The 18,461-nt window shown below is 43.6% G+C and overlaps 1 protein-coding gene across 5 annotated transcripts in view; it reads right to left on the reverse strand.

Annotated features, from left to right (window-relative positions):
* Positions 1-18,461, reverse strand: part of MYH10 (myosin heavy chain 10) — a 119,897-nt gene that overhangs the window by 47,505 nt on the left and 53,931 nt on the right. For all 5 annotated transcript variants that reach the window (XM_066364851.1, XM_066364848.1, XM_066364847.1 and 2 more), the window contains 7 exons: positions 17,834-17,977; positions 17,501-17,596; positions 14,248-14,366; positions 12,340-12,492; positions 10,983-11,156; positions 3,587-3,760; positions 3,234-3,348 (listed from right to left, as the gene is read on the reverse strand). In XM_066364851.1, coding sequence (XP_066220948.1) covers positions 3,234-3,348; positions 3,587-3,760; positions 10,983-11,156; positions 12,340-12,492; positions 14,248-14,366; positions 17,501-17,596; positions 17,834-17,977 — 975 coding nt within the window. The remainder of the gene's footprint in view (positions 1-3,233; positions 3,349-3,586; positions 3,761-10,982; positions 11,157-12,339; positions 12,493-14,247; positions 14,367-17,500; positions 17,597-17,833; positions 17,978-18,461) is intronic.

Raw genomic sequence — 18,461 nt, forward strand, 5'->3', positions numbered from 1 at the left:
CTGTATATAAGCCACAAGAAGTGGCAATAAGTCCTGTGCAGCTGGTAGAGAGATCCCCAAACATATTTTAGCAAAAAGTAAGGCACTATGAATCTCTAGGGCAGGGCTGCCACCAAAAAATCTTATTTCTCCTGGTTCGGCCTTGAGAGAACCCTATGAAGCCCTAACACAAAGTCCATTTCAACTCACAATGTTTTATATTTGAGGTTCTGCACCTTCATAGGCAAACAAGCTCATTCATTATATATTCATTTTCACGGTCCACTCATTGTTTTCTGGTTCTGCATTTATGTGGTTATAAAAATAGAAAAATAACAACATGTTTTTCCAGGGCTGTTTTCTTTTCCTGGAGAAAAAGCTACCCTTTACCCCAAGAGCTGTCCACGTGCGGGGTGCGCAGTGACGAGCTCCCTGCCTCAGCACCCTCCTTACTCCCTGTGCCCACCCGACTGTGTGTCTGAAACCCAGTCCTCAAAACTGGACAAACCCCTCGGCTGCTCTGCCTGCCTCCCCGAGAGTGAACGACCTCTGAGATCCCGTCGCTGATGATACCAAACAACTGTCCACCTAAGCTGGTGAGCAACAGGCCTTCCATCAGTAGCATTATCAGGAGAGCGGACAAATCAAACTTGGGGTAAGTTAAGATTTCTATCAGCCTACTTGGACAAAAGTGGCCAAACACGGTCCCCATCGCCCATCTGTAGAAAGGCAAGGGTGACAACAGGGCTGTGCCGTCTGTGGGGTCCGAGCTGGGACTAAACATGGAAGGACAGAGCTCGGGCCAGGACCAAAGCTCAGCAAGGCTGCAAAAGCGTCCTCTCAGTGTTTCTGTAATCAGACGTGTGCCTCTCCGCAGCTGCGGCGAGCACAGAAGGGCAGGGGGTCTTCTCCAGCACAGTCCCGCCTGCACGGCACATCTGCGGCATGCTCCCTGCCCCTACCTCCACCCTCGCCGGCCAAACCTTCTATTCTAGAACCTTCTGACCCACTGCAGCAAAGGCTCTCCCACAGCTGGGGAAGCAAGACACGAAGAGCGAGGAGGAGAGCGGAAGGCGGAAGCCCCCTGCCCGTGACTGCGCTGTGCACACCCTGGGCTGTCAACTGATTACAGGCTCTCGGAGGGCAGGGCCATGCCCTCCTCCACCCCAGGTAGAGCTCACAGTACAACCACGGTGCACGTGGTCACACATGTAACGGTACAGGAACGGGTCAGGTACTCAATGGGCATGTCCCACAATGTCATTTTTGGTTAAGAAATTAAAGAATTATGAGTCAAAGTGGTTCACAACCTCAGAACCAGTATGTAAGCTCAGGGCCCACTTTCTTTTATTGGTCCAAAGGGAACACTTATCCTGAGCTGTGACTTCCCCCTTCCACACTGTGATCCCTCACTCCATCTGCTCAACCCCTCCTTCTCCCACGCCAGCCCCACTTCTAAAATGCTCCTCATCCCGGGACGAGGTAGCTCACGCTAGCCTCCTCCTCATCAACGTTTCAGGCATGGCCTGAAATTAGTGCTGGAAACTACCTAGGACTTACTAAATATCAGTAAATGTCAGTTTTCCTTATTTATTTAACACACCACTGTCCTGCAAGGACAAGGAAAACGACCTCCTCCTTCATGCCCTTTGACCTTGGCACCTTAAGAGAGAGGCAGTCCCTCCCTGCTGTACATGGCCACCAGCCCATTCCGTACCATTCGCACAGCATCCACCAGACAGCTTCGGTGCTCAAACCTCGGTCCACACGTCTCAGTCCCTGTCCTGTGCACTGAGAGCCTAGCGGGGGCCGGGGCGGGCACCGGGGCACCCTAACTCACTCCGTGCCCACACAGTCCCAGTGGAACTGACTCCTACTGGAAAGCCAGTCTCACGAGGGCAGCATGGCTCCTCTCCTCGTCTGTGACAGTTCCCACGTGCGCTTCTGACGCCCCAGTGCCGGGGTTCCAGCCCCTGCAGAGGCTTCATGGCAACTGGAGCACCAGTGGTTTTCTGCTCTGGTTCCAGTTTCTCGTGCTCCACCCGAACATTTCTACAACAGTGCTAGAGTCCTTCAGCAATGAAGACACTGCAAATGCCCCGTTAGGGTACAGCCTCTCTCCTCAGTCCTCAGCCAGCAGCCCCGGACCGACTGGGTCACTGCAAGTAACAGTGAACACAACATCGGCTGAAGACTTTCCTCCAAAGGCACAAAGACGGCAGACTTCCGTTTCACTTGCTGACGCCTGGCTCCCAAACCTCTTTACGCAGCCCGGGCACACGGTCGCTCCTCAGGACACGGGCACGCCTGTGCAGTGCACCCGCTGTGCAGGCTCCCTGACACTTCCGCCAGCTGATGTACATCATTCCTGACTGGGTCATCTGGTAGGGCTACCTTTCCCCTACTCATTTCTCTGCGTTCATTCTTCGCTTTCTAGCTCCTTTTTGCCCCAAATGCCTAAACCCTTCTTTTCTGTCTTTTTTTTCTACCTGAGAAGACAGCTAGATTATAAGCTTTTGATGTGTTACAGACAAAGTAGAAGTGAGCTAGGTTACTGAACAGGCCTGGCCTCGGGCTGAGGCCAAGCGCAGAGGCAGGACGCAATCAGGATGAAACGCAGTAGGGACAGCTGAGCCCTGAATGCTTCTGCTTCCCACTGAGCATGTGTCTCAGACTCAGAGAGGCCGTTTTTCTGGGCACTAGTAAGACTTTCTAGTTGCTGATAAAACATCGCCATGTTCGTGGGTAATCCTAACCCACTGAGGTTCGTGTAAACAGAAGACTTCTGAGAACTGATGAGAATAAAAACTGATCGACATGCAGTGTATCTGAGTGTGGTCACTTGCACTTTGTGTGTGTTCGTGGAAGGCTGCCGTTGTTACAGACATAGCTCAGCTGGCCGGCACGTGACACAGAGAAAACGCACAGGCCTTCTCAGGTCTTATGTCTCAACACCCTTGGACTGGAACCCAACTGGGACCAGGGTGGCCGGGGGCATACCTGTAGTTCTCTACGGCTCTGAGCCTAGAACGTTCCCACGCTCCCCACAGCATCTGACCAAGAAAGCAGATGTCTTCGTACCCAACTATTCTTAGAGTGGGTAGATTCCGATATAACGGCAGCCCTGCTCTAGGGACAGTTTTAAAGTAAAACAACTATATATACGCACGTATCTATGTAAGAGAACCAATATATAATCCTTCATTGTAAATAATTCTGGCCAATATTAATTACAAACGTAAGCACATTCTTACCATCCTTCCAAAGCTCTGCAACGAATCTGTCTGATGACTGGTGCAGGAGCGTGGCCACGTTGTCGTTCAGAGGGTCCATGTTCTTCATCAGCCACTCGTCCGCCTTGTAGTCCACCTGACCACACCCGGGCCACACGTGGCGACATAGAAAAAACGAACAAACAGGAACAGCAGGAACACTCAACACCTGACCCACAAATGTTCACCGAGCAGCCGAAACAGTGAGTTGTCTCAAAGGCATGGCGTTTGTAACGTACACTATACTTAAGGAGTGACAAGTGTTCATCAGCGCATTTCTTACAAACTTCATCAAATGTCACAATACACTTTTAATGAAGTTATTCAACTCTTACCTTCCCCGCATAATGTATAATGCAAAAGTCAGCTTTGTCTTTCAGCTGCCGAGGTTTCTGGAACTTGGAGTGGGAGCCTTGCTCTTGAACTAGTTTTTCAACGAAGGTTTTATCTGTGGCTTTAGGGAACCAGCACTCCTCATCCAGAAGGGCAAGGACACCGGGAGGGTTCGCCTGGCAACGAGAGGCAACAAGAACCGACAAGCTGTGCACGTCACTTTAAACACCCATTGGGTTTGGCTCTTTAACTTCCCAACACAGAGTTTTGTGACGGGCTACGGGAAACAAAACACTAAGACAGAGCCTAACGTCCAAACCACATTGATCATCCAAACTCTGAGGTGTCCACCTGCTAAGTAAGAACTGTTGAGATAACAGATGAGCAACTTATCTCAGAAACACACGTATGTAAATGGTAGGTAAACTAATTCTAAGTAGATGGTCCCAAATATGCAGCAAACAAGACACCGCAAAGGAACTAGGTGGTAGAGAGATGAAACCAAGTATTTATATTCAGTGATTAGATGGATAAATTACACTGGGGAACACAATTTTTGTTGCATCCACAAAAAACACTTGTTCTTACCTAATTCGAGTGTGCTGATCTCAAATCTGACATTAGTTTTTCTCTGTAAGCTACAGTTTTTTTGCAATTCAAGATTTTAGGTTTTCATCTTATTGTAAAATTTTCAACATTTAGTTTAACATAATGAAGTAGAATGTCTTCTTGGGCATCATCTTTGTGAAAATATAATAATTTATATAATGCAGTAAATACACTAATACACTAAAAGATATGATTGCATCAGAATTTGTCTATAATTTCGAAATAGAACATATTAAAACACTTATTTTAATCATAAAATTTGTGCAAAACTTATTTAAATTCTATTCAGGCAAAAAATTTGCGTTTGTAGCTCTTGCGTTTGTGTACTTGTTGAGGACAATCTCGTTTGATGCTCCAGCAGTAGTCTCCTCATTACTAACAGTTCCAAGATTTTTGGGAAACTTATCAAAGTGACCATTCAGGAAGTGAATCTTAACGCTCATGTTACATCTAGTGTCACGAAAAGCCAGCAGCATCTTTTGAACCAGAAGTTCATAGTTTTCTGCTTTTTTGTTGCCAAGAAAGTTCTCTGTAACTGCCACAAAAGACTGCCACGCTGCTTTCTCCTTCTTATTTATCTTCCTGGCAAATGCTTCGTCACATATGAGGGTTCGAATTTGAGGTCCATCGAATACACCTGCTTTTATCTTCTCAAAAGACAAGGCAGGAAAAGCAGAAATATGGTGAAAGCATTCACTTTCTCTATTCAAAGCCTGAACAGACTGCTTCATTAAGCCAAGTTTGATGTGAAGTGGGGGGAAAATGATCCTATCTCGATTAACTGCAGGTTCATTCACAGTATTTTGCATCCCTACTCCCAGAGCTTCACGTTTCGGCCACTCCTTCTGTGTCCAGTGTTTCTCCCTAGCTCGGCTGTCCCACCAACACAGAAAGCAAGGATACTTTGTGAAACCTCTCTGTTGTCCTAGCAGGAAATTTACCATTTTAAGATCCATACAAATGATCCAGTTATGCTCCTCATACTTCAGAAAGTCGAGGACAATTTTTATGTCATTATAATCTTCTCACAGATGAGTTGAATAACCAATTGGAACCGCTGCATAAATATTACCGTTGTGTAGGAGAACACATTTCAGACTCCGTTTAGAGCTGTCAAGAAATAGCTGCCATTCTGTTGGACTGTAAGTGGTAACACCTAGCTGGCTGAGAAGACTACTGATATCATGACAGTAAAGTGTTTTTCTTCAGAAAAAAATTCCACAAAAATTTGTCCACACTTCCTGAAATGGGATACTTTAGTTGACCGGTGAAGTACATTCTTTTCTTGAAGCCTGGAGGCTAATAACTCAGCTGCTTTCTTTGATAGGCCCAAGTCTCTTACTAAGTCATTCAATTCGGGTTGGCTAAACTGCTGAGGGGTTAATGACTGGTTGGCATCAGAAGAAGACCCTTCAGATTCTACAACCATTTCCTCATGCATCTTATCAAAATATACTTGATCACCATGTTCACTTTCTTGGTCCTTAGGAGAAATAAAACCATTGAAAACTGGAATCAGGAGTGTCTCAGAGTGTGGGATAGGTCGTATTGCTGAAGGAATATTAGGATATGCGATCATATGCCGTTTTCTCTTGCCGATGCCCTTTGTATGGATCAGACAGAAATAACAGTCACTGCTGTGGTTCTTAGGGTCACACCAAACCATGGGAATCCCAAAAGGCATTCCTTTGCATTTTCCTTCTGTCTAGTCACAAAGCATTTCCTCACAATTATGACACACAATATGAGGAGCCCAATTCTTGTCTTGATCGCCAAGGGGAACTTGAAAATAGGCAATATATGCTCGTATCACAAATGATAAAATATTGCGCTTTTGACGTTAAAGGATGTTAACAGCCACATATATAACAGAAGGTGTCAGGACTATTCTTACATTTACGCCTACTCGAAGAAGCCATGATTCAATCTTAAAACAAAATAAGAGGGTGTTTTTATCAGATAATAATTTTTTACATTTTAAAACAACTACAATTATGTAAAAGTGATGTTTGTAAAACATTAATTGCCTTGTGGTTATGTTCAATCCAAGAGTCGTTGCCCTTTAACTCCAATTTAAAACCAATGTATGCCATTAACTGTAACAAAAAGAAATTAAAATTGCATAAGAACTAGAGCATGCACCAAAAAAACAGATTTCTGATTTGGAATCAGTGATGCAGAAATATATAGAAACAGTTCTAAAACCTCATGCAACAGAAAATGAAAAAAAATTGTTCCCCAGTGTTACTGAAAAACCTCCACTAGGTAGAATGCTTCCGACATTTTATATCCTAATCAATTTAAGTTTCTGGTTAAGTAACAATGAAATAAAATGTAGTGCTTCACATGTAGTGAAATACTTTAAACTATTACTAAGTAGAATATATGGAAGGTGATGAAATATTGATAATTCATCAGTTACTTTATAGATCTGTTTCAACAAGCACATGGGAGACCGTTCTATTTCACTCAACCCCCTCCCTGGAAAACGACCTAGGGACATGAAGTGGCTGAGGACAGCCAGGGACTGGGTGGCGGGAAGCAGAGCAGGGAGCACCTGCTAAGGGGTCAAGTGTCTTCTGGGGCGACGAGAATGTAGAATTAGTGCTTCTGGCTCATGGTTCACCACCATGCTGCAAATATGGCGATTTGTGATATAAGATCGAGCGTACCAATTTTAGGGCCTATTGAGTGTTTTGAATAAATATCCAGGATCAGTTTTCTTCAATTCACAAGGTCTTTATATTTACCGGGGAAGAGAAGGCTCTATACAAATACTGCTTAAAAAGCAACCGGAGGTTACAGTTAAATACAAATGAAATGATGTGATAATATGGTCAGAGGAAGGTGGCAAGACCACGTGCCAGCAGGCAGAAGCTGAGCAGCCTTGTGCACTGAGCCCCAGCAACGAGCCCCGTCCTCCACGGCCACTTAGCTGTGGCTCCATTCCCCAGACTGCGGGGCTCAGAACAGCTGGAATACTATCATCAAGGGCAACGGGGCTTTGGTTAGGAAACGCTAGAAAAACAAAGGCTAAGAGTGGCTGATAACTCAACATGCCGCACTCATCTGACAAGCTGGGGAATGAAGTACCCTGTTAATATGAAGATAAGTGAAACGTCCACCTTTCTACCATAATTTTTACATTTTTAATTTCCTTGAATGAAAATATTTCTAACTTCTGAAATAGGATCCTGAATATAATTTAATCTGTTCTAAATGACTCAGTGACAGCATAATTATGAATATCCACTACTGTTTCTTTTTATTTTCCCTGCTTCATCCTTCAATGTCAAGCTCACTGTTAACACTTCCTGTAACTGGGGGATTCTAAAAGAGCTAAAAACACGAGAGACTATTTTCTGTCCATGGCCAGAGGCACCATTAAGGGTTTGGTAAGCAGCGTTCTGAGCTTAGAGGCCTACCCTCCCTAAGCCAGGCAGGGCCTAGGTTTGTGACAGAGGAGGTTAAGCCTGGCAAGTAGCACCTGACCTGTGGTGGTGCAGTGGATAGAGCCTCAACCTGGAATGCTGAGGTCACTGGTTCAAAACCCTGGGCTTGCCTGGTTAAGGTACACACGAGGAGCAACTACTACAGGTTGATGCTTCCCGTTCCTCCCACCCCTTTCTCTCTCTTTCTAAAATCAGTAATAAAAAATAATAAATTATATATATATATATAAAATTTATTTTAAAGACCAGCAAGTAGCTTTTTAGGTATTTAGTTTCCTTCTGGAAAATGTTCTCTCTCCACCCAGAATCATTATCCCAGGTCAATTTATATGCTCTAGTTAAATTTCCTCCTATTATAAACTCTGTTACTATGGCTAAGCAGAATCCTAAAGGACAACTGACTTGAAGGGTGAGTCAGCATTACAGTCTGAATTCCCTCTCCCCCTTTCTGAGCATCTAGCCTCTAAGTTAGGACTACTCAGGCAAGAAATCAAAGCATACATTCTCAAGTTCTTGGGGAAAGCCTAGAAGTGCCAATACAAGAAGTATAGGAATAAGAGAGGGAAGGAGGAGGGAGGGTGAAAGGGAGAAAGGGAGGGAGGGAGAAAGAGCAGCATGGAGCTCCTTCTGCTCACTGTCCTTGGTATCTAGACCCAGCTGGCATGTCCTCCCCATCCCAATACTTTCTGAACACCTTGACTGAATTCTTTCCCTAAAACCCCACTCTCCATGTATTGCTCACCTGCGGACTCCTGGAATGTAGCTCTGGAATGCTTTCCTACTGCTTTAGCGACATCTACATGTGAAACGCCCTGTGATTCCGCCAGCCAACTGTGGCCTTTATTCACCAAGCTCAGAACATCATTTAGATCCGGGACCACGGACCAATGAACTGACCTCATGTTTGTTCTGTTCTCTGGCTTCAAGGTCAGGTCCCTATGGACCAGGGCCATGCTATCTACTCCCCACATCCCCACGGTGCCTCCAGGCGTAACTAAAGATTTAATATATTTTTGCTGTCTTGATCTTGTCCTACTCCAACAATATCCAACAAAACAACTGAAATCCAACAAAACAATAAAAAATGTGACCATCAAACCCTTTCGGCCTCATCTATTTCCTTGTGAGCTAATCATTCAAGTTGAAATGTTTACTCTCCCCTATTGATCTTACTTTTAGAATAAAAGTATCATGTCAGAGTGAAGAGAAACAGTAATATAAAGTATTTTGTCCTAGAGCAGGGGTCGAGAAACTTTTTGGCTGAGAGAGCCATGAACGCCACATATTTTAAAATGTAATTCTGTGAGAGCCATACAACGACCCGTGTACCTTACGCATTATCCAATAAAAATTTGGTGTTGTCCCGGAGGACAGCTGTGATTGGCTCCAGCAACCATGAACATGAGCGGTAGGAAACTAATGGATTGTAATACATGAGAATGTTTTATATTTTTAACGTTATTATTATTTTTTATTAAAGATTTGTCTGCAAGCCAGATGCAGCCATCAAAAGAGCCACATCTGGCTCGCAAGCCAGAGGTTCCTGACCCCTGTCCTAGACAATAAAGCAAAAGAAATGCAGTTGGGCAACATCAAGAAAACATCTTCCTAAGAATCATTTAAAGCTCACAAACCATCACATTTTAAAACCCTCTAAAATATTTTTAAAAATAGGGTTGATATTTTTCCATTTGGAAGAGTTTTGGTACAATTATTCCAGCAAAGAGATGGATTTAGCAACTCTTATGAGGTCTCTTCCATCCTAAATTAGAAGTGCAGACACACAGTAAAACTTTCTTAAAATATAGATTCCAAGCGTTATATAGATAAATGTGAGTATCTCAAACAGATCATATGATCATTGATAACACTAATATCAAATATTCCTTCCCCTTATTTTTTTTAAAGATTTCATTTATTGATTTTAGAGAAAGAAGAGTGAGAAAGGCGGGGGTTGTTGGGGAATGCAGGAAGAAGCAGGAAGCATCAACTTGGCTTCTCCTATGTGCTTTGACTGGGCAAGCCCAGGGTTTTGAACCAGCGACCTCAGCATTCCAGGTCGATGCTCTATCCGCTGCGCCACCACAGGTCAGGCTATTCCTTCCTCTTATTTACATAAATTCCCAAACAACTTTTTTGAGCAACAAAGCAGCAAGAAAACACGTCCACATATTTGTGCATGCGTGAGCGTTCACTGGAAGTTTCCTTCTAAATAATGCCGCAGGGTTCGCAGAAGCAGACTCCTCCTTTGAGGGCTCTGCTCTGAACAAGTGGCCACAGTGCCTTGAATGGTAAAATGATCGCTTACGCATAAGCCAAATAAAAATTATGTTACTTCCCTTAAACTACACTCTCTAATGGCTACAACTATGTCCCTAACAGGGTGGATGTCCTCTAGGCTCAGCTCCCCCCATTCTGACGTCAGGTCCTGTACTGCCCAGGCTGTAGGCATCAGCCCCCCAACCCCTTCGCACGTGGGGAGCACAGGTGACAGAGACCGAACAGCACACAACAGAACTGCATCCAAGCGGGGAGCACCTCACGGAGACACTGTGACCACTTGCCTACTCATGTAAATTACCAGTACCAGAGCTTGATTATGTTTCAGTTTTCCTGTATTTCCGTAGTTAACAAAATAAAATAAGCCCAGCCACTATCTTGTTGAACAGAAGTTACCTGCGGCCAGGGAGTACAAAGCCAACGCCTCAGTATTTGTGGAGCTCATTTCGTTTCATGAGCGAATATTACACACGTTCCGTGTATTTCTACATGACACTGAACCAAAAGAAAATAATCTCTGATGCTTGCTATGATTCTTATAAAACATATTGGCATCAACCTTAAAAACAGTGTTTTTAAATAAAATAAGAAAATCTGCCAAAATAAAAACATCTCTGCACCTACAAGGATAAGCTTTGGTTATCTGAAAAATGGATGTACATGCCGTGTCTTCGTTTTAGCTAAAGGAAGTATCCCTACATTGCCTAGGAGCTGAGTCAGGGGAGCCCTGCTCTCTGACAGGTGTGACGGTGGCGGCAGATGTGACTGCTGCGACCATCGTGGTCTGTGCAGTCTGTGAAGAACCAGGGACCTGGGCCAACAGTCACACATGCAGGCACAGGAATAAGATGTGAGATGAGAGCCAAAGAAGGGTCCTGTTGGCATGCTGCTTACTTTTTAAACAGGTATTTTATCAAACTATCACCTTCCTAGAAAATTTAGATTAGAAAATTAACACTAACTAGACAGGATCATTTGTCTCAGATTACGCCAAGAAAATGCTCAAGGCTCTGCCTGCATATCAACTGAAAGGCAGAGGGCAGGTGAGCGGTCTTACGGGCCTCTCGATGAGGTCGATGCAGGGCTGCAGGTCGAGGCCGAAGTCGATGAAGTTCCACTCGATGCCCTCGCGCTGGTACTCCTCCTGCTCCAGGACGAACATGGTGTGGTTGAACAGCTGCTGCAGCTTCTCGTTGGTGTAGTTGATGCACAGCTGCTCAAAGGAGTTCAGCTGTGTATGTTGAAGGAGTCATTTTCCACACGTGGGGAGAAGGAAGAACAAAAATAGTTTCGCAAAAAATTCATTAAAATTTAATTAGATATCAACTACATTATTGCTTCTATCTAATGACCGTGACTGAACCAGGGGTGGGGGGACCCTCTCTCAATCTCTCCATCACACACACACACACATACACACACCATATATATATATATATATATATATACGGCCATATCACATTACTGAACTGCTAAAGTGAGGAAATAATAAACTCAGTATGCTAACTAAATAATCTACAAATAAAAGTTCTTTTAGTGAATGGTTAATAAACAGGAATTGAGAAATAAATAAAGTGAGAAAAACAAAGAGACTTGGGAAGGCCAGAGGCAAAGCACAGCAAGCGCCCCTCTGGCAGCGGAGAGGGGCCAGAGGCCAGAGGTGGCGCTGTCCTTAGTCCCCTTACTTAGGCTCTCAGTCCCGAGTGAGTGAAGGAAAAGTAACGCGGGCTCACAGGGCTGTTGTTGAGATCCCAGGCAGGCCTGACAAATCGCACTCAACTAGGAGTGCGGCTCCATGCTGCTTCTCGACGCTTCCCTTCTCCAGTCACGTGTTTGACCTTTGCCAGCGTCACAAGGGAGACTGCATGGCTCTCATAAAGCTAACAGCAGCTTTTCTGTTTCATTCTCTGTGAACTTGCCCATACCACCCCCTGCCCCCCCACCTTTCATTTCTCAAGCTATTTTCAAATTAATCACATTAAAGTCAATTCATATTGTAGCAGTTGTAGTTCAGATTTTATGAAAATACTTATAATTTTAAAGTGGTTCATTTAAAAAAAAGACAATTCATGTCCCTGGCTGGTTGGCCCAGAGGTAGAGCGCCAGCCCGGCATATGGAAGTCCCGGGTTCAATTCCTAAGCAGGGCACACGGGAGAAGTTGCCATCTGCTTCTCCACCCCTCCCCCTGTCCTTTCTCTATTTCTCTTCCTCCTGCAGCCATGGCTACATTGGAGCAAGTTGGTCCCAGGCACTGAGGATGGCTCCATGGCCTTGGCTCAGGCACTAAAATAGTTTAGTTGCCAAGCAACAGAGCAATGGTGTCAGATGGGCAGAGCATCGCCCCATAAGGGGCTTGCTGGGTAGATAGATCCCAGTTAACAAGCCAAAGGAAGAGCAGGAGGGAGAGACATACCTCAAAAATTTCAAATCCAGCAATATCCAGGATTCCAATGAAAGACGCTCCCTGACGTTTGGTCCTATCCAGAGCCTTATTGATGCGGTGAACCAGCCAGCGGAAGAGCCGCTCGTAGGTAGCTTTTGCCAATGCTTCGACTGCGAAGTCTGCCTGTAATCACACAACACCATCCTCTCACTCCGGAAATGGCCTCAACTAAGCACTAAATGGCTGTTACGTGAAGTTTAGTGTTCTTCAGCGCTCAAAGAACCTTAAGTAGCATTTACTGCTGAATCATGTTTCCATTTTACACATCAACAAAAGGTGTTAGCACAATAAATGTAAACTAGAGATAATCAATGTAAGGGAAGGACGAAGTGCCTAGTAAAAATAAACCCCTCCCTATGTCCCTGGGGTTCTGTGTAGCATATCTGCTTGGAGTCTTAAATGAGCCCACCATGAAATGGGTGACTAGCTCCTATATCAGGCATGGCCAACATATGGCCCGTGGGCCAGATGTGGCCCCCGTAATGAGTGTATGCGGCCTGCGATTAAATTTTTAATATTCTCTGCTACTTTAAAATCTCAGCTACTCAGAAATGGAAGCGTCTCTGATGATTGGAAATCGAGATATTTAAGAAGATAGTGATACATGGAAAAGAATTCCACGTGTGACTAATCTAGGGTTAACTTCCAATAATTGGTCAAATGGATTCGTGATACTTCTTTATTTTTTAAAAAAATTCCATTATAAAGATTTACAACTTTTGTACTCGTCTGCACTCGATATGAATTCTTTGACATTCAGTGGCGATGTGAAACCCACATTCTTTTAGGCGGAGTTTGCCAGTGCGCACCCAAGGTCAAACAATTCGTTATTTTTGTGGTTAAGTGTGTTGAATCAAGTGGCATTGTAGCATAGACAACAGCTGCAGTTGATAACTGAAAATGTGTCCAGGCTGTTTGTAAAACGAAATAATTGTTTTATTTGTGATATAACCCCTTCAAGCTCATTCTAAAAAATTTATTTTTTATTTTTATTTTTTACAGGGACAGAGAGAGAGTCAGAGAGAGGGATAGATAGGGGCAGACAGACAGGAACAGAGAGAGATGAGAAGCATCAATCATCAGTTTTTCATTGCGACACCGTAGTTGTTCATTGATTGCTTTCTCATATGTGCCATGACCGCGGGCCTTCAGCAGACTGAGTAACCCCTCGCTCGAGCCAGTGACCTTGGGTCCATGCTAGTGAGCTTTTTTGCTCAACCAGATGAGCCCGCGCTCAAGCTGGCTATCCTGGAGTCTCGAACCTGGGTCCTTCCGCATCCCAGTCCGATGCTCTATCCACTGCACCACCACCTGGTCAGGCCAAGCTCATTCTATTAATTAAATATTTTGATTGATTGCGATAGTTTGGATATTTATATGGTATGTAATTATATTTTTATTAAAATAATATTGTATATTAGATTTTTTCACTCACATTTATTCATAAATTACATAATAAAATTTGTTTACTTAAATGAATCGTTTTTGTATTTAACATTTTTTAATTTTAATATTTCAGCCGGCCCGTGAAAAAAAGTTTTCTTTTTAATCTGGCCCCGAGGCAAAAACTGTTGGCCACGCCTGTCCTATATTCTTGGTGGGTGGACACTACAAGTATACAGCTTTGTCCTCCTGGATAATCTGTCTACCTTAGGAAGACTAAAGGTGATATTTCAAATTTGCTTTCTTAAAAGAGTTACCTTTAGAATTTTTCTTAAAAAATAAAAAACTACACAAGAGAAAAAAAAAACTCGGTTGGTACCAAGAAACATCCATATCATAGCTTTGCTACATTCAGTGTGTCATATGCCAGTCAGAAGGTCTCGTGAGCACGATTTACCATTCAGACAAACGCACAGTAATTCACGGTGAGCGCACCTGCTCTTTGGTCTGGGCTTTCTGCACGTAGTCCCGGCCGACCTTGATCCGGGGGGTGAGGATAGCCCGCGTGAACTCCATCACGTTCATCCCCAGGAGATGGCAGAGTTTCTGTGCAACTGCAATGGGAAGAATCGCCTAAATCCTGGACTTCTGCTCACTATCCCGTCGTAATCTAGTCAACAAGCACCTGAGAAACCTTAGCAATCATTAAATTATATTAAGAAATAGATGAAATAAATGTCTCCGAGTTAGACAAGTTCTAGAGCTGATAAAAAATACCTTCATCCTTTCAAATTACTAATACTCATCATCCTTAGGCTGTAAGAGATGGTTAGCCAGCAATTACTTGTTATAGCTAATAATGCAGGCACTGAGACTTAGACCCATGGACAACACAGAATGAGAAAAATGGTGTTTACAATTATTTATATCATCATGTTACCAAGAGAACTGGTCGTGCTCCTATAATGATCCTAGTGATATTATAGTAGGCAAAAAAATCCAAGTTTCTAAAAAGTCATTATTTAATTAAGTGGCTAACATGAAGCACTCAGTACACAGCTGCTACTTTGTTATTGTTGCTTCTCATCAGCATCAGGGTGCCTACTCACCAGAGTTCACTGTCTAATATCCCTCTGCGAGGTCCAACAAGTGTACAAATTACTACAATCAATTCTAAATTAAGTGTTAAAATAAGGATAAAATTCTCTAAGGGTAAGCCCATCTTGAATTATATTGCAAGTATAACCTACCCCAGTTATCTCAAAGACCTGCAGGCCACGCCCTGCCCCAGGCTAACTGCTGGCACCCCGTCCGGAGCCCTGTCTGGGCAGGGCAGTCCTCTGGGAGGACTTCCTGCGCTCCAGGACTCTTCTCACAGGCTTTACCAAGTGCTCCGCCTCAGCTGCCAGGCCTTGGCTCCTTCCAGTTAATGTGTGAATGCATTTGTGTGTGTACTGGACAGGAAGTTAATAAACACAAAGAAGTTCAAAAGGCACACTGCCCGCATTCCTTTGCTTCATATCGAGGTATCATTTTAGCCGCTAAAAATACACTTCCCGGTGCGGTTATATCTTGTTTTACTTCATTCCAGTGGATATTTTAAGGTAGTTTTCCGTTTTGCCAATAAAATGCTGCGGTCTGCATCTTCCTGCATGATGCGTGCTTGCCTGTCTGCCTCTACTCTACTTCCTGAGACCACCTACTTCGAAGAGCCAAGCTTAGTAAAAAAGCGTTCCAGAAGTAAAAGGAACCACAATTACTTAAAGCCTAGGAAACAGGAACCTCGCTGGTCACCTGGCCAGGGCATGCGCCCCTGTGGCTTCAGGGTGTTATGACAGAGGAATGTGGCCAAATGTTTAAACTGACACATCGCACTTACTCATCTTATGGAGAGCTGGGACCTGGGAGGCTCAACACTCACAGTAGGGCTGGAAACACTGCTCACGGGAGAGTAAGTCAGAGACAAGCAAGAATGACTTCCGTTTCCGACGGTGGAAACAGGGCAGGTGGAAATGGGGCAGAAACAATGGGGGCAGGGAACAGAGAGGAAGAGGGGGGGTAGGTGGGGACAAAATCATAGAGAAGTACATATATTTCTATAGTTCTGACTTTTAGATGTATATACGGTATACATACTAAAAAATTAAGTGAAAAGGGATGGCAAAAACGCAATGCACAGAGAAATGAATGAAGCTGCCGACATTACAAGTGAGGACAGAGCCACGCAAAGGCAGCGGAGAGGAAGAGTAACACAGTATTTGACTATGTACTCTAAGGCTAAAGAGATGTTCACAGATACTATACACTAAGTAGCAGATTAGTAGTTCTGAAGCTATTCTGTGGATATTCTAGGATCGAATAAATAAGCCAATATACTGTAGAAAAGCCAGATTTCTTACTGTCTGGGAAAAAAGTTTCAAATATAGGAGATGGCTAGAATAAACCTTGTAGTGTTGGGTCAAAATTGGAGGTATCGGCGCAAATCTATGGTTTTTAATAGCTATACACAGAAATGAAAATAGGCGTGAGAATATGAGTGTGTGTTTTTCCCTTCTGTCCTCTGAGAGAAGTTAGAAACCAATGAGACCTCAGAACCAGCACCCAGATATCAGTAGCTAACCACCATTCTCCAATATGAAGAAACTAGAGAAATGTCAATCCCTGGGCTGGGGCCAGAAAAATACAAAATGAGCCTGGAACATTTTGTGGTGCTATAAATAAGAAATTGCTTTAAAAAAAGTGACAGTCATGTCAAAATAACCTAAGTTAGAGATAACCAGAAGGGGCTCCAACTCTTAACGGCCAAATCAAGAACAAGAATGAATAAAATAATTACAGACTGGATTATAAACCCATAGAATTATTTAAAAAAGAATCCATGTGTCTATACTGATATAAATAATTGAATGAGAAAGTGAAAAAGCTCTTCCCTACAGCAGAATTCCAGGGAATAAGTATAAAAGAATGATGTCAATAGAAAGTCAGCACTGGACATATACCACAAGTAATACCTGTTTCAGGTAAGAATCATATATGGATGCTAAAACTAGTTGGTCAGAGAGTCCGATGAGAAACTGAAATTATTTCCTTAAAATATCTCCCTCTCTAGCCCCACCTCTCCCAAACACTGATTATAAAGGGAAAACAGTAATCCGACAGTGGAGAAACCGGGCAGACACTACCTTAACCAAAGGGTCAAAGCGTCACCAATAATGAGACAAATTCACACAATAAACCTCCTCATACAATGTACCAAGACGGACACAACATCGCTTCTGTGATATTCTTACCAAAAACGCATAACCTGTTGTAACCAGGAACATCAGCAAACCCAAACAGAGGGCTATTCTCCAATATAACGGGCCAGTTTTCTTTAAGTGTCAAGGCCACACAGGACAAAGACTGGGCCAGTACTCCTGGGAAGGCCAGCGCTGGCTGGAACTCAGGGGCTGCAGCTCCCTCTTGGCTGAGCTATGTGCTCCCTGCAGCCTGTGTCTCCTCACGCCCCCAGTCCCGAATGCCACCCAGGGCTCCGGCAGTCTCCAGCGCCACCTTTTGTCCCACACGCCTTCTCTGCCCTCATTTATGACATCGGATTGGCCTTGCGCAGGCAAGGACAGCTGCCACTCTACTCCTGAGTCCCTGGGAAGGCTTCAGGAGCGCTTTCCACGTTTGCACTGAAACGCGCTCTTGGGGACACGACGACAAACCATCCACACGGAAATAAAACTCGCGCTCGTCAGCGTACCTGTATTTTCCGGCATGGAAGCTTGGTCAGTGTTTCGCTCCTTCTTGAAAGAAATATTTCCAAACTGAAGCACTGAAGACACTACTTTAAGCATTGCTTTATTGAAAAGAAAAAAATTAATAGAAATATTGTGTCAATATATGGCAGAAACACATTCTAATTTATTTTGACTAAAAATTAGCTGTACAAAATTTTTCAGTAAGATGTGTCTCAGGATTTCATAAAATTACAGGCAGTTCTAACTCCTCAATCATTCCCTAGTTTAGGGGGTGCCGCCCCTCCCATTTATGCCTTATTGAATGAGTGTCAAAATCTTAGAGAAATACCACGTACACAGAATCTCTTCATGAGAGAAGCCCATTATATGCATTGCTTCCATCGTCTCCTGAAAGTTATCTTTGTCTTGCTGTCCCGGGATGGGAATGTAACCATTGGAGAGGAATCTGTAGTTATTAAATCCTTCAAGAAGCAAATCAGCTAAAAAAGTAAAAAAGAATGGAATTAAGTAAACACTCAGCAACAGACTGATGCGTGCCCACATTCAGATGGTACTGAAAACCAGGAGAACAGTGGCTCACCACCCAACTGTCATCCACATACTTTACACCCTCATACTTTCTTTGTCTATTCTTGTTAAATACATAAACACAGAGTTTTCCACCATCTGCATCAAGGAAGGAAAATGATCATGTAAACTGCAAAATTCTCAACTGAAGCTTGGGAGACAGTGGTTTATATAATATTATATTTGAAATCGGATTGTGGGAAAATGATATAACTCTTCCGGAGAACTAAGATCTTATTGTTTTCAGATTTAAATATTTTAGAAAGCTTTTAAACCCCTATTCTATATTCCTATTTTAGCAAGTGTTTAGAGCAAATACTGTGGGGTCAATATAAAGATTACGTGGACATGCCTGACCAGGCAGTGGCGCAGTGGATAGAGCGTCGGACTGGGATG

This window comes from Saccopteryx leptura, chromosome 2 (assembly GCF_036850995.1).
Source record: "Saccopteryx leptura isolate mSacLep1 chromosome 2, mSacLep1_pri_phased_curated, whole genome shotgun sequence".
Taxonomy (NCBI): Eukaryota; Metazoa; Chordata; class Mammalia; order Chiroptera; family Emballonuridae; genus Saccopteryx; species Saccopteryx leptura.